The sequence below is a fragment of the Oryctolagus cuniculus genome, chromosome 15 (genome assembly GCF_051225735.1).
Source record: "Oryctolagus cuniculus isolate XC-2025 breed Fujian yellow rabbit chromosome 15, ASM5122573v1, whole genome shotgun sequence".
In the NCBI taxonomy this organism is placed as follows: domain Eukaryota; kingdom Metazoa; phylum Chordata; class Mammalia; order Lagomorpha; family Leporidae; genus Oryctolagus; species Oryctolagus cuniculus.
The window spans coordinates 46,383,008-46,400,014 of NC_142881.1; the positions used below are offsets into that span (position 1 = coordinate 46,383,008).

Sequence of the window (17,007 nt, forward strand, 5' to 3'; positions counted from 1 at the left end):
TGTTTATTCAATTACAACAGGCTAAATGCAACAATAAAACAACCTGTTCTTATATGAATAAAACTGTTAAAAAAGAATAAAGATAGAAGATGTATCATAAATTGATATGCTAATGTAATGGTTCTACTGTTTTCAAAAATAGGCAAATACATAATAGTCTCAAATGGCTGTGCATTGCATTTCCTATCTTTTTATCAAATGGTTAATTCTTCTCAGTGTATTGTGAGTCTTATAACTACTAAAAGCTAAAGTAAAGCTTGCTCTTCAACTCTTAAAACAAAGAACCAAAGACCTTAACAATCCTCAAAAGAAGAAATACAAATGGCCCTCAAATATATGGAAAAATGCTTAATATCACTAGCCAACAGGGAAATGCAAATCAAGACCACAATGAGATAATAACCTTCCCACTGCCAGAATGGCTAATATTCAAAAGACAGAGTGACAATCCATTGAGAGGATGTGGAGAAAGCGGAATTCCTACATGCTGTTGGTAGGAATACAAATTAGTACAGCTACTGTGAGAACAGTATGGAAACTAGAAATAGACCTACCATATGATACAAAAATCCCATTACTGGACATATATTCAAAAGACATTAAATAATGTATCCAAGTGATACTTGCACCAAAATGATTAGAGCAGCACTATTCACAATAACCAAAAAATGTTCCCAACATCAGATGAATGGATAAAGAAGATGTGACATATTTACATTTCTGAATACTATTCACTATTTAAAAAAATATAAATCCTGTTAGTTACCGCAAAATGGGTGAAACTAGAGTAAATGGTGTTGAGTGAAATAAGCCAGAAACAGAAAAATCAAATACCACATCATGTTCTCCCTTATATGTGGGAGCTAAATTAAAAAAAAAAAAAAAGAAAGAAACAATAAACACTGAATCTGAACTTAAAATGTTGATACTAGCATCCAGGAGCAGTGGGAAGGACAAAAGAAGTTTGTATAAAAAAAAAAAAAAAAAAAAAAAAAAAAAACAGAAGAAGCTGGGTATGATTCATTAATTGTGACAAAGATACTAACATGAGATGCTAATAGGACAAACAGAGAAGATGTATATGGGAATTCAAATCATTACCTCACAATTTTCATTTTGTAAATTTAATAATAAAATTACTTATATTAAAATCTACAAAAATGACATTTACATTTAGAAAACTTGTTTTTCGATTCGGCTTAAGAGTCCTGAGCTGAAATCACCTACTTACAAGGACATCTGCTTTGCCACTCAGTCCCTTCCCATAGTCGTCAGTTGCAACAACTTGAAACTTGAAGTAGGACCTCCTCATATTGTGGAAAAGCATCGCAGTCTTGATAAGCCCAGTGTATGTTTCCACCACAAATCCTTCTTTCCCCTCTTTAATCGGTGGTATGATGAGTCTATATGCCATAGCACTATAATTGCCAGTATCTTTATCAGTAGCCTAGGAAGAAAAAAACAGAGATTATAAACAAACAGAAAAAAAAAAAAAAAAAAAAAAAAAAACCTGTACTAAAGGGCTTATTTCTATTTACACAACTGGCATTTCTTGTGTAATTGATAACACAATGAAGACCTGTGATATAAGTTTTCCGGATATTACATTTATAAGTTCTTTGTCCACATTGTTGAACAATTGTTATGAGAATGATAGTGTCTGCTGAACTGGGAACTAAAAGGACATAAACAGGAATGAAGTCAATGAATCAAACTTGCTGATGGACATATCTAATGAGCTCAACTCAGGGTTGTGATCCAAACTGGTTGAAGGATGGGATTTGTTGTTTACATAATGACTGTCTTGGTACAATAGGCACGTTGTATGTGTTTTTTATCTAACACACAGTCTAAAAGTATCTGTCCAAAAGTATATAAACTAACAATAAGATAAATCAGAACCCAGAGCCTTTAAAACTGAGTTTGGAGATTTATGTAGATGTCTTAATTAGTTAATGCCATACTATTATTAGAATCTTAATCCAGCTGCATTTGTAATCATCCTGTATTCTAATTACCTAGATTTGTTCCTGATGGTAGGTATTATGGTTTTTATGTTAAAGTTTCTAACCATATGAAATAAAAAAAATGATTAATACAGTTGTGAGTATAATATACTAAGCTGGCTCCATGGTTTCTTCATAGGAGTCATTCTTCAGACTGTTAATTTCAAATTTATTTCATTGAAAAATATTTAGATAGTAAGTGATACAAGAGTATTGAAGACCTTATACAAAGTTACACATACACTATTCCTGCTTACTAATTTGTTACATAGTTTCATTTATTATTATTGTCATTATTTTGAGTGTTCTTTAAGATGTATTTATTTGTCTTGAAAGTCAGAGTTACAGAGAGAGAGAGGGAGGAAAAGAGAGAGAGAGTGTGCTTCCATTCAGTAGTTCACTACCCAGCTATCTGCAATGGCTAGTGAAGGGAAAGGCTAAAGCAAAGAACCAGAGATTCATCCAGGCATCCCACATGGATGGTAGGGGCCCAAAAGCTTGGGTCATCTTCCGTTGCTTTTCCCAGGCCATTGGCATGGAGCTCAATTGGAAGTGGAGCAGCCAGTATATGAACTGGAGTCACAGGTGGAGGCTTTACCCATTACGCCACAATGCAAACCTCCAATCTTTCTGTTTTATTTTTACCAATGTTATTATTACTTTTAAATGTTATATATTGGCCAGTGCCATGGCTCACTAGGCTAATCCTCTGCCTGTGGCGCCAGCACACCGGGTTCTAGTGCCAGTCGGGGCGCCGGATTCTGTCCCAGTTGCCCCTCTTCCAGGCCAGCTCTCTGCTGTGGCCAGGGAAGGCAGTGGAGGATGGCCCAAGTGCTTGGGCCCTGCAACCGCATGGGAGACCAGGAGAAGCACCTGGCTCCTGGCTTCGGATCAGCATGGTACACCGGCTGCAGCGTGCCAGCCGCAGCGGCCATTGAAGGGTGAACCAACAGTAAAAGGAAGACCTTTCTCCCTGTCTCTCTCTCACTGTCCACTCTGCCTGTAAAAAAAAAAAAAAAAAACAAAAAAAAAAAAAAAAGTTATATATTAAGCATCTATGATTTGCCAATAAAATGCTAAGTATCATACAAAAATATTCTTATTTAATAAAATGAAACCTTTTCCAAAGACTGATTTTTTGTAGTTATATAAATGAATGCTGTCCAACAGAACTTCCTGGGATGATAGCAATATTTTAAATCTGCTCTGTCCCCTACAGTGAGCACCAGTGATTTAAAATCACTGAATAATTGGAATGAGGCTAATGTGACTAAAGAATTGAAGTTTGAATTTCATCTAATTTTAATTAAGTATATTTAATCAGTTACATTATAAGTAGTAAAGTTCGGATACAGATAACGACAACAATACATAACAGCAAATGTACATCAATGTATCACATGAGCCTGATTCAGTTTTAAATTCTGTAAATATTCTAAACCACTTAAAATATTTCTGGATAACTCCATTAATATAGTAAATGTGGTAATTTGAATTAAACAACCAGGCGTTTCAATTCAGTATCAAATATTTCTTGAGTTAAAATTCTCAGCTTTAAAAGAGGATGCACTCAAACTTCCAGCTGATATCTTTAGAGGTCCATATGATTTACTTTGAGGTAACGCTCAGATTTGGGTTTGGAGTAATTGTAATTAGATTGCAACATTAGATACTATTCTAGATTTTTAAAAAAAGAAAAAAATGAAAAACCATCCAGTTATCAGATTTTCTTTTAAAACTTTTAATTAATTAAACATTAATTAAACATTTAATAAAGCATAATTCCCTAATAAAAAGCATATTCCCTAATAAAATTATGTATAAAAGCATGCAGAAATATGAACAAATTGTAATTTACAGCTCAGTAATATTTTGCAAATACAAGAGACTAATAGCTCATCATGGGAAAAACATTAGTTACATTCCAGAATACACTTTATGGTATTCATGTCATACACATCTCCCTAAGGGAAACCACTATCTCAATCTAACATCAAGGATTTGTTCTGTTTTAAACTAATTTTTTAAAGAGATGGACTCTTTAAAATAAATAATTAATTGTATTTTAATTGAGAGACAGATAAAAAAGGGAAAGCAATAGAGAAATCTCTCATCCAATGGTTCAACTCTGTTTTTGCTCTACTTAGAAATCCTTAGCTGTAGGTATGTGGTAAGTTCTCTTCCTCATTCCAACATTTCAAACTTTTCTTCAGTTGACATATTATTTCAGTCTGATTTGTACTTGCAGAAGGTCTAACTCACATACAAACTGAGGCCATTAAAATGTGAGGTGCCTGAATTTATCACAACATAACTGAAAACCTACATTCATCGGTATTTACACCACTTTCTTCAAATCTTCCTTTGAAGGCACTCATGCCTTCTAGATATGAATCACTTCTATGTTTTCTGTGTATAATAGTTCATCAGCTGTATTTACCTTTGTCCTCTTCATCTTTTCCACTACAGACTCCAAAGCACATGTCTCTGTCATTAGAACAAAATCAAACTTTTCTTCTGCTCTGTATACATATCCGACATGACCCCACAATTTCCAAACCTACTTTTCATTCAGTTTCTTCATCACATGCCTTTACAATCACTCTCCTCAATTCTTTATCCCCCAGTTATTCCCAAAATGCATTCTACCTTCTTCTTCCATCATTCCAGTGAATCTGCACAATCAGGGTTGGAGGATTGTCTCAGGCTCATACCAACAACCCATCTAGAGATCTTCAAGTGACAAACTCCATTTACATGATTTATATAATGTTGTTGCTGCTTCTACTGGATGCTCCATTTATTGAACACTAAATAGTTGCTAGGTGCAAATTAATAATTTACATGTATGACTTCATTATCATTACTTTTTTTAGCATTGAGTAGGTTCTACTGTTATTTTATTGATGAAGAAAAGGAGGCATAGGGGATCAGAAACTTGTCCATAATCACACAAATGGTTGACAGCACACTTGGGTAGCTCTTGCTATAAAACACTACATTCAATATTTTTTTTTTTGTTTGACAGGCAGAGTGGACAGTGAGAGAGAGAGACAGAGAGAAACGTCTTCCTTTGCCGTTGGTTCACCCTCCAATGGCCGCCAGAGCCGGCACACCGCGCTGATCCGATGGCAGGAGCCAGGTACTTCTCCTGGTCTCCCATGCGGGTGCAGGGCCCAAGCACTTGGGCCATCCTCCACTGCACTCCTGGGCCACAGCCAAAAGCTGGCCTGGGAGAAGGGCATCCGGGACAGAATCTGGCGCCCCGACCGGGACTAGAACCCGGTGTGCCGGCACTGCAAGGTGGAGGATTAGCCTAGTGAGCTGCGGCGCCGGCCTTACATTCAATATTTTAGACTATATATGAGGAATAAAGTCCCAGTGAGAACAAAAGCAAATCCTTGACAAAATGCCCTAAAAATTCTTCTAAGAAGCATCAAGATGAAAGAAAATAAAAAATATGCATTTCATAAACTACATGCACATGGTTCACTGCAAATTCATATATTGAAACCTAATCTGCAACATGATGGTATTTTGTGGGAGAGTCTTTAGGAATTCATTAGGACATGTGGCGGAGCCCTCATGAATGCCATCACTGCTTTAATAAAAGAGAACCAGAGACTTTCCTTGCCTTTTTCCAACATAAAGGTACACAATGGTAGATGGCCATTTATGAATGAGGGCAACAGCCCTAACTAGGTATTCTATAAGCTGGTGCCTTGCTCTTGAACTTCTCATCCTTCAGATTTAATTGTAATTGTAAATGTAAATTTAAAATGTTATCTAAAAATTAAAACAGAAACAGAGAAAGGCAGAAAGATGGAAGGAAAGAAAAAACTAACGAAGGAGAGAAGGGGAGGTGAATAAGGAGGGAATGTTATTTTATCAGAATTGTCTATGAACTACCTACTATGAACTAGACTGAATCTGTTCTATTTGTATTTATATCAAAATAACATGAAAAAAGCATAAAATGCATTTCTCTTACATGTAAATCATCCAGTCTACAGTACTCTGTTATAAGTGCCCAAATAGATAATGAAAGGAAGAACACAAAAATCTTTGTACTGATAGTGATTGTCATCTAGATATTTGTTTTCTTGAGGTGTGGGAACTTGTCTACTATTGAGTGTCTCAGAACAGGAGACAAGGCACAAGAACCACTTACGGAAGGGAGTCTAATTAAAATCCTCCCACAGAAAACTACATTCTCACCTTTAGGTTGAACAAAAATTCATCTTTTCTTACCAGCCCCCACTGCCACTACTAACTGAAAATTGCCAAGAAAACTGTCTGGCTTAAACCTTGATGTTCAGTGACAAGAAGACCAAAGTTTCCTGAGAATCCTAACCAAACACATTCCCTTACTTGAGTTTGGAGCCTTCATTCAGACACTATCTATTTGCCCAGTTCAAATAGAAATCACAGTAGTCTAAGTTTGCACAGACCAATGGTTCTGAACTCTGCCTGAATGAATGGGCAAACTTTAACTTGAGAATTGTGAAGCCAGTAATGTGGTATAGAATGTAAAGCCACCACCCACAATACTGGCATCCCATATGGGTGCTTCTTTGATACCTGGGTGCTCCACTTCCAACACAACTCCCTGATAATATGTTTGGGCAAGCAGGGGAGGTGACCCAAGTAGATGGGCCCCTGCTTACAGGTGAGAGATGAGGAAGAGGCTCCTGGCTTTGGATTGGCCACGCTCCAGTCATTGAGGCCTTTTGGGGAGTGAACCAACAATTGGAAGGGAACTCTCCATCTCTCTCTCTCTGTCTCTGTCTCTACCTCTCTTTCTCCATGACTCTGCTTTTCAAATAGATAAATACATCTTTTTTTAAAAAAAAGCATTGAACAAAAGTATTTTTGAATGACAAGGTCGTGCCTCCTCAGGGAAACAAGTACTTTCTTAAAAAACTAATTTCCATGCCATGTGTAAAATAATTATGACAAAGTTTCAAGAAATGCAAACAAAATAAAAGCATTTTTAAAAAAGAAAATACAAAGTTATGAGTCTGTTGAGATTAAAAAATCAAATTCAAAACCACAAGTACATTAGATATTTGAACTAGTAGATAGATTATGAAGAAAATATTTAATATGTTTTAGTACATAACATTAAAATCTGAGCACAGAATGAGAATAGTTCAAGAGAAATTAAATGTGTCTTTTAGAAATGAAAAATAAGGTAAAAACTAACATGAAAACTCAGAGGTGGGATCACAGATGAACAGATTAGGGATAGATGAGTAGAAAATTCATAAACTGGATGCTTAGGCAAAAGGAATGATCTAGAATGCTTCAGAGTTACAAAGATGAACCATCTAAAAAATGCTTTGGAAACACAGCTCAGAATGGGAAAGTTTGGCAAATGCCTGATTAGAGCTTTAGAACTCTGAAAACAACAGAATTTTCCAGAAGTGATAAAAGATAATCATATGCATATTTAAGAAGCCTAATAGGGCCTCCGCCTAGTGGCGCCGGCACACCGGATTCTAGTCCCGGTCCGGGGCGCGGGATTCTGTCCCGGTTGCCCCTTTTCCAGGCCAGCTCTCTGCTGTGGCCAGGGAGTGCAGTGGAGGATGGCCCAAGTGCTTGGGCCCTGCACCCCATGGGAGACCAGGAAAAGCACCTGGCTCCTGGCTCCTGCCATCGGATCAGCGCGGTGCGCCGGCTGCAGCGGCGGCCATTGGAGGGTGAACCAACGGCAAAGGAAGACCTTTCTCTCTGTCTCTCTCTCTCACTGTCCACTCTGCCTGTCAAAAAAAAAAAAAAAAAAAAAAAAGCCTAATAAATTTAAAGCAGTGTAAATAACACTTTCCACACCTTGAACCCACACAGGACAGACACTACAGTGTATCCCCTACTCCACCTGTAGCCCAGAGTTGAGACCTGGCAAGGCTCAGAAGTAGTGCATGGAAAGGTAGCTCCTCAACAGCAACCCTCAATGGCACATGAGGAGTAAAGGAATCTTCAACTACAGAGAGAAAATACCTATCAGTTTAGAATTCTAGACCATAATGAAAATAGCTTCCAAAATCATTGTGTGATGAACGTCTTTGTAGATGTTGAAAGAGTTTGCCATGAAAAGAGCTCCATGGAAAGATCTAAATGTTACGCTTGAAGTGAAAATATAGTCATTCCATTTGCAAGAGCTCAGATTTACGATGAAAACTGAAAAGTAAAGAAAGTTGTAAATGTGTAAGTAAATCTACATAAGCAAGGACTCTGCCATAAGGACTCCGCTGTGTGTGGTGGAGTGTGACTAAATATCTAAACACAATACTACAGAAATTAGAACTGTGTGTCTGGAGTTACATATTTTAAGATTTGATGATGTTAAGATGACACATGTATTGATATTTTTATGTACAACATGTGTGTTATTTAAAATTTCTAAGACAATCCTACTTAATAGAAAGAGTATGTACCTCTCAAAATATAAGGGACACAGCAGGTTAAAAAATAATCCTAAAGAAATTTTAAATATGGGAGGAAAAGAAATACAGAAGAAAAAAATGATAAAGGAAATCCTAAATGAAACTACAGGGAGGAAAATCTTCATGTTATTTGAAACTACCACACATTTAGTTCAATATTCCACTGAAAAGACAGGGTCAAACACACTGGACAATGAGGGCATTTGGTGAAGAGGTTTAAGCCATTGCTTGGGATGTCCTCATACCACATCAGAGTGCCTGGTTAGCATCTTGGCTACTCCTGTTCTGATCCAGCTTCCTCTTACAATGCATGTCCTACAAGGAAGCAATTAATGACTCATGTACTTGAGTCCCATCCCTGTGGAAAACACAGAAGTTTAGCCTCCTGTCATCAGACTGGCCCAGCCTTAGCTATCGTGGCATTTGGAGAGAGAATCAATGGTGGAAGATTTCACTTTGTTTCCCTTTATCTCACAGTGCCTTGCAAATAAAATGAATACAAACAAAAAATAAACATTAACCCTTAAGGAAGAAAAGTACTTAGATGTATAAGCTAAAATTGATTCATGTTTTAACTTAGAACTCATTTATTTTCAAGAAGAATTTTACTTTTCTGGCTTTTGGGGATAGGGGCAGGGAATGAGGGAAGATCTGTTGTAAAATTGAACCAGTATTCTAAGTGAGGTCTGATGCATGCTGGCTGGGAAAGAAGAACCAGATGAAAAGAACACAGTGGATTTTATATCACTGATGGATTTTTAAAATTTCTATAAAATATAAAAGATGTAATCAGTATTGCTTCCTTAAAATTTGGGGAAAAGTCAAGAAGATATTCTAATGAAGATATAAATAAATAATAATCATAAATACTCTCCATTACTTATTAGATAGCAATAAAGAGACATCTAATGAGCTTGTCCCATTGGTGCTTAAAGTTAAAATTGACTAACCACAGAAAACCTGCATGAATTAAATTTATGTAGTTTCGGTGTCATTCTACTCATTCCATTAGCTTTTTTTTTTTTTTAATAATCAAAACAATGTAGAGTGGGTTCATAGCTTAGTCATGAATATCTGGGATATGTGAAATCAATAAAGCAATGCTTAGATTTATTACAAGAGAAAAAAAGTCAAAATGAATATTATATTGTACTTACTGTAATTATATTTTTAAATGAATGCTTAAATACAATCAAACACTTAGCTAATTCTAAGACCTCTTCTGGAATTTTTAATGCTCACAGAGGTCCAGCATCACAAGAAAAATCACCAAATAATTGCCTCTATCACACAAAGAAGTGAGAGCATTAATTTTCTAACAGCCTAAATAACTGTTCCCCTCTGTTCCTTAAATGAACACTATGGACACAGAACAATTAGTGAATGTCCTAAGAACTTCCGAACACATTAAAAAGTCCAATAATGCTAACTTTAACTCCTCAATTAGACCCTTTTTAAAATTTACCAGCACTAAAGGCTCACTTTCCCCAAGACAGAGTCAAAGTGCTTTAGAATGTAAGGATAAAAATACTCAAATGTCACATTTCCACCTACTAATGTCAGTATATCAAGCAATGTTTGCAAAAGGAACAGAGCTGTGGTTTTATAGAACTCTTTTTACTTTATTCTTACATTTTCAGAAACTACAAAGAAATCTTCATTTTAAAAGCCTTAAAGACAACATGCCCAGCATTTAAAAACCTGAATAAGGGAAAATTAGGTACACTGATTTATTTATAAAACTATGTTAAGACCTCAGCAAAAATAAAAACAAATGAAGAAGTATTTTAACTAAGAAATCCTGCTGTTGGATTTTGCACAAGAATGTAAAAAATGCAACCACCATGTAACATCAATAATACTTAATTTCAATATAGTAATTTAGTATTTGTAGAGTTATGTAAAACTCTAATATAACTTTGAGATATTATAAAGAACACAACTCAGTGTGGAAATAACAGTGTAATAATAGGATTAAGAGACATGCCAATCATAGATGTTTTTCACAGTTTGAAAAAGTCTTACAGGAGACTATTTATAGATAACATTTGCAAAGTTTATTCATAATTTAAAGAGTGATGCCAAAAATCACAGGCTAGTATCTATTTGAGGAAATAAAGACAAGTGATGAAAACCAAAATTTTTATTTTTTAAAAATCTGTACTACTTTATAGAAGGCATGAGAGTATAAAAAATCAAATTTGTACTTACGTAATAATTGAAACTTTTAAATTTTGTTTTCCTTTCTTATGAAACATTTTGGAAATAGATACTACTTCAGATCATAGATAATGGTTTTATTCAAAAAGTTCAAAGAAAATTACATTATGAAAAAATTACTCACAGATTTAAAAATTCTTTGCACTGAAATAAATTTTATCTTTTCACTGAATTTCCACAAAGTGTTTGTAATATCCTCATATAATGACGGACTATGAATCCCTACCAGTTGCTTTCAAATACACTCTGAATTTATTAGTTTCACTTTTTCATTTCTACAGAAATCAATTGTAGTTTATTCACATTAAAAACCAAAAGATATACATGTACAATTTGAGCTGTGTATTTGATAGGGGAAACTAGATGATGATTTTTGAATCTTAAAATATTATCAGTTTTTACCAAATGCTTACAAATCCTTAAATAATTTAAAAATTGTAAGGGTTTTGTAATCACTGTAGTTATTATACCCTAAATATGTCATCACCCAAAGCAAATTAGGTGAGATATTCTTCATTTCTTGCTCCATGACAGTTGATTAGCTACAAAAGGTACAATCAATCCTAATCAAACTCTGCTTCCTTTGGCCACCATCTTCATGTCTTCCTTCTGGCGACCCTACACGCTCCTCTTTATCCTTTTTTTTTTTTTTTTTTTGCATGAGAGTATCACCGTCTATGTAGTGGACTGAACAAAAAAGCTCACCATCCTCTTCATGTGTTTAATCTGTTCTTTGCCTCCCTGCTTCCAGTCTATCAGCAAGCACCCTGCATTCTTTCTCTGCAACACCAGCATTTCTCAGTTCTGGAACTTGCTGCCTAGTTTACCTCCATCACTCTCAGGCTCTCATGTCATCTCACTTCTTACTCGAGCAATAACTGAAAAATAACTGATTCTATTTAGATCCTATTTGCAAAAAAACAAATGTTCCAAATCCATAAAATAGCGTCAATCTGACCTCAGTTTATTGTTCTAACTTCTGCTATTTAACAATTTTGTAATCATATCTTCCCACAATCACAATACTTTGTTTGTTTTGAACAATCTGTGTTCCTTAAGGTTTCCCACGCTATGTACATGTGATTTCTTCTACCTTAAGTGAAACGTCCCCTTTCTTCTAGGCCATATGATCTTAACTCCTAGATTATATTATGGCACGTGCACACACACAGACACACACACACTGAATATGAAGGTAAGTAATGTCTAAAGTAACCAAACTTCAGCTTAAATGATTACTGTCTAAAGACTTTCTTCATTTCTCCTAGGGAGTGCTGCTTTCATTAACATTTTTGGACATACATATATATATATGATATATTTAAATGTATTTATATCTAAATATATGTACATCTCTATTATATATGTTTCTAAATATGTATAGATTTCTCATATATAGTATATATATTTATATATTTTTCTTATATATATATAGTAAGAAATATATATATTTCTTATATATAGTAAATATTTATTATATATTATGTATAGGATATATATTTACTATATAGTATATATATAGTATATATAGTATATTTACCCTGTAAATATTTACTAATATATTTACTAAGAAACATTATATTTATGTGTCTCTTTACAAGTTAAATTTCTATGTGTTCATGCTTTTGAATTAGTATCATGTCTGAGTTAACTAATATTGGACTTAAATACCTGTAGAAGAATATCATTGCAGATTAGATATCATTATTGAGATTTAACAGATGAGAACTGGGTTCTAGCCTTATTACTCAGATGAGCTAGGGCAAATAACTCTCTGGGACTTAGTTCCTCATCTGTAAAATTGAGAAGGTAGGACATACTGAATAGCCTCACTGTAAAAATTCACTCAGGTGAAAGCACAGTGCCTGGTATACAGTGATCTTAACCAAGATTAATTATTATTACTGTTCTGTTGTCATCTTCTCTATACATATTTTGTAGCTGTCCACCTGCTCTTTGCTGTTTATTATCATTGATTATTTAAAGGCATCGTCACTTTCTACCTCGTTGTGTGTAAAATCTGGAGGAGCAGCATGTTTTTGGATTCACCTTTGCTCTCCTGAGTCCTCCTTGCCAGTGCCTTCTATGTGTCTTGTAATTAGGAAATATTTGTTGAGGGAATCAATCTGTCACTGAGGAAAGTATGTTTACCAATCTCTTATTATAAGTGTCATTTATTTATATATAAAAAAAAAGTACTTGTAGGTACTTTTTGTGGTATTACTATAATAAGATACTTATCAGACATCATAGTTGTCATTTAAAAAAATTTATCAAAAACCAATTGAATATTTAGAAAAGCAAACCAAGTACATTCTATACATAATTATATCAAAGACTACTCAGTTAACAATAATCTATTTTTAAATTGTATGACCATGAGTTCAACTCATCAAACCAAAACTTACATAAAGAAGACTTACTTTAATTCTACTGTATGTAACTATATGCTACATTTATCTATGTATAAAAACGTTAATATTTGGGGCTGGCTCTGTGGCAGGGTAGGTTAAGATTTTTTTTTTTTTTATTTGAAAGGCAGAATTACTGAGAGACATTGAGACAGAGAGAGAGATCTTCCACTTGCTGGTTCACTCCCCAAATGGCTGCAGCAGCCAGAGCTGAGCAGATCTGAAGCTAAGAGCCCAGAGATTCTTCAGGGTCTCCAATGTGGGTGCAGGGGCCCGAGGACTTGGGTCATCCTCCACTGCTTTCCCAGGCCACAGCAGAGAGCTGGATGGGAAGTTGCACAGCTGGGAATCGAATCAACACCCATATGCAACACCGGCCCCAATGAATAAAACTTTTTTAAAAAGCTAATATTTTTAGATTTTACACTCATCTTCTGTTTTAGTTATTGTTTACTTTTGTTTTGTATATTTTTCTGTCTCTCTTGGTTTCCTGACTAGCAAGTTACATCTCAAAAATTTTAATTTAACCTGGGCTATTTTACATGTTTTAGAAAAAAATCTCTTCTCAGCATTAGTTATTTTAAGGATTATTTTACTATCTGTATTTAGATTATTTAACAAAGTGTGTCTTTTATTTGCTGACAAATTTGTGTATTTCTCCATAGGGACTTGAATATTTCTTTCTTATAAACTTCCATATACTAATATACAAATATATACAAATATATATACAAATACTTTATATGTATAACATGTATTACATGCCTGTAATTTAAAGTACAATTCAAGTTTAAAAGAACATTTTTGTTCTTATAAAATGTTTTAATATATGAAAAATATATCTTAAGTCTACTTATCCTTCAACTAATAAGTTAATAGAAAGTCAAGGAAAACTCAAGGAAAGAACAGGGCATTTGAATATTAAATCTAAATGTTAAATCTTCTGTAAAATTCTCCCTGACAATCTTTTATTGCCTATATAATAAGAAATTAAGAAACACAAACAAAAGCTTTAATATGGACAGAAAAACATTTATCAGTGGTTTCAAAGGAAAAGAGCATGTGAAGGAAAATAGAATTCGATTTATAACACACTTTTCCTTTGGAAAATAAATTGAGAACTTCCAAAACATATTGGATAGAAAGTGCTTGATGAAACTAATGTTCATCAAGAGAAATATCCTTAGTATTTTTAAAGTGACATTAATTGTAAAGAAGACTACATACACAGAATGGAATGGTGCTATTTGTCCAACATTATATGTCCTTGAATTTTTATAGTATATGCCAATGTAATATAATAATACATTCATCCAAAATGATGGTGCTCTACAATGTCCTTTATTTTTAAATTGGTGGTACTTTGGAGCTCTCTCTTTCTCTAGGGGTGTGTATGCATGTGTGTTTAACATATACACACACCTGCACACATATATATTCATATTTTTATATTATATTACATTATATATTTCATGTCTTGAGCACCAGCTAAGAAGAAACAGTCATAACACTAGAATTGCAATGAAGTAGTCCTTTTTTGGATGTCAATATACTAGGATTCCTTACCTGTACTCGGATATAGTGATAGAAATTTCTTGAGTGAGGCCACCTAAGGTGATTTGGGCTGTCCCCAAATCAGTGAATGTGGCACACACAGATCATATTAAATACAAGTAATACAGACAGTCTTTTGAAATTCATACCCAACACTATTTACCCCAATTATTAGATAACCATACCTTTCAAATCATTGAAAAAAACAAGCAATTAATATTTCTCAAATGTGTGTGATAAAATAATTTTGCCTTCTTAAAATATTATCTATGCTTTTCTTCCACACTGACAATGTTTTATGTACAAATTCTACTGATGACTGAGCAAAAAATATATGAGGAAAATTACAGGGATCTGATGAGGCATGAGATGAGAATATTACAACAGTGTAATAGAGTTTTCAGAGATTTCATTTGAAAAGAATTGGCCCCACAGCAATTTATGTAATGCAGGGTGGTCAGCATTCTAATTCCATTTTGAGCTAATTTCATAAAATATTAGTATCCAGAGTTTCAGAGGCAAGATGGCGGAATAGGAAGGGAGCACACTGATAGTCCGGGGAGAGATAGTTTAATAAAAGTGGAGATACTGCAGGTTCAAGGAAGAGTAGGGGAGGAAACAGCAGAAGAAACTCTTCCGGAACGCGTGATTCACAGCGGACCTGTGTGGAGAGCGTGGGAGCCCACAGTTCGGGACACCAGTGGCAGACTCAACACACCAGCGCTGGAACGCGAGGTGAGCCGAACCTCAATAGCCCGAGAAACCGGCAGGCAAGCAGAGAGAGGAGACTAGAGGGAACGACCCCCGGGGGGGGGGGGGAGTTCACCAGGCTAACTGGAAGAGAGAGAGAAAAAAAAAAAAAAAAAGGTGACTGGTACGGACACCGGTTTCTCTCTCTCCGCTCACCTCTCAAGGGCGAGCAAGACAAAGAGCAGGCGCCATCTTGGACATACATCATAAGCAGAGCGACCTCAGGTCTGCACCGGCCCTGAGCCTAGCAGAAAAACCTGACTCTGGGCGGGGCGAATTAACAGGAGATTAGGACCTAGTAAATTTGTGGTGCTACTGAACTGAGACTGTGAAAAAAGAGACGGTGGGGAGAGAACTCACAGAATTTACGTGAGCACTCTCCAGAGACGCTACAATTCTGTAACTTTGGCAACCCAGTGGGAGGCTGAAGGAGAATTTGAGCCCACTCTGAGGGCCGAACAGATTCCCTGTGTGGTCCTTGGGAAAGAGCTTCCGATCTCTGGTTCCTGTGGGTATATCATTTGCCTGCTAACTACCTCCAACTTCCTTCAGCTGTGCGGAATTACTTCCCTTTTGAATCAAAAAAAAAAAAAAAAAAAAAAAAGAGAGAGAGAGATTTACCACGCCTAACGTGGGAGTGTCACCTATGGCACACCAAACAGAGCTCTCAGGCCACACCCATCTCAAGCCCTAAGGCTCCATCAAAAACAGATGGTCCACTTAATCTAGAGTCATAGTATAACAAGAAAAAGCACCACAGTGAAGAAACCAAATATCTCCAATATGCCAAATAACAAACGCAAAAACCGAGGTAATAAAAACAAGGAAGTCACCATGACACCCTCAAATGAAAAAGACACCCCAATTCAAGATTATGAAGATGATGACATAGAAGAAATGCAAGAAGCAGATCTCAAAAAATTGATAAGAACATTAAGAAGTTCTCAAAAACAAATTCTTGAACTACAGAAATCCTTAATGGACAAGGTAGAAAATCTCTCTCGTGAAAATGAAATATTAAGGAGGAATCAAAATGAAATGAAACAACTAGTACAACAGGAAACTGTGATAGTGACTGAAGTGAAGAATTCAATAGATCAAATGAAAAACACAATAGAGAGCCTTACAAACAGAATGGGTGAAGCAGAAGAGAGAATATCGGACTTAGAAGACAGAGAACAGGAAAGGATACAGTCAGACCAAAGAAAAGAAGAGGAAATTAGAAATCTAAAACATATTGTCGGGAATCTTCAGGATACTATTAAAAAACCCAACATTCGGGTTCTAGGAGTTCCTGAAGGCATGGAGAGGGAGAAAGGATTAGAAGGTCTTTTTAGTGAGATATTAGCAGAAAATTTCCCAGGTTTGGAGAAGGACAGAGAAATCCTAGTACAGGAAGCTCACAGAACCCCTAATAAACACGAACAAAAGAGATCCTCACCACGACACGTTGTAATTAGACTCTCCACAGTGAAACATAAAGAAAAGATCCTAAAATGTGCAAGAGAGAAATGTCAGATTACTCTCAGAGGATCTCCAATCAGACTCACAGCTGACTTCTCATCAGAAACTCTACAAGCTAGGAGGGAATGGCGAGATATAGCCCAGGTACTAAGAGAG

At 35.5% G+C, this 17,007-nt stretch overlaps 1 protein-coding gene across 5 annotated transcripts in view; it reads right to left on the minus strand.

Annotated features, from left to right (window-relative positions):
• PCDH15 (protocadherin related 15) overlaps positions 1 to 17,007 on the minus strand; it is a 1,661,037-nt gene that overhangs the window by 69,198 nt on the left and 1,574,832 nt on the right. For all 5 annotated transcript variants that reach the window (XM_089314076.1, XM_089314072.1, XM_089314075.1 and 2 more), the window contains one exon: positions 1,232 to 1,447. In XM_089314076.1, the coding sequence (XP_089170202.1) occupies positions 1,232 to 1,447 (216 nt within the window). The remainder of the gene's footprint in view (positions 1 to 1,231; positions 1,448 to 17,007) is intronic.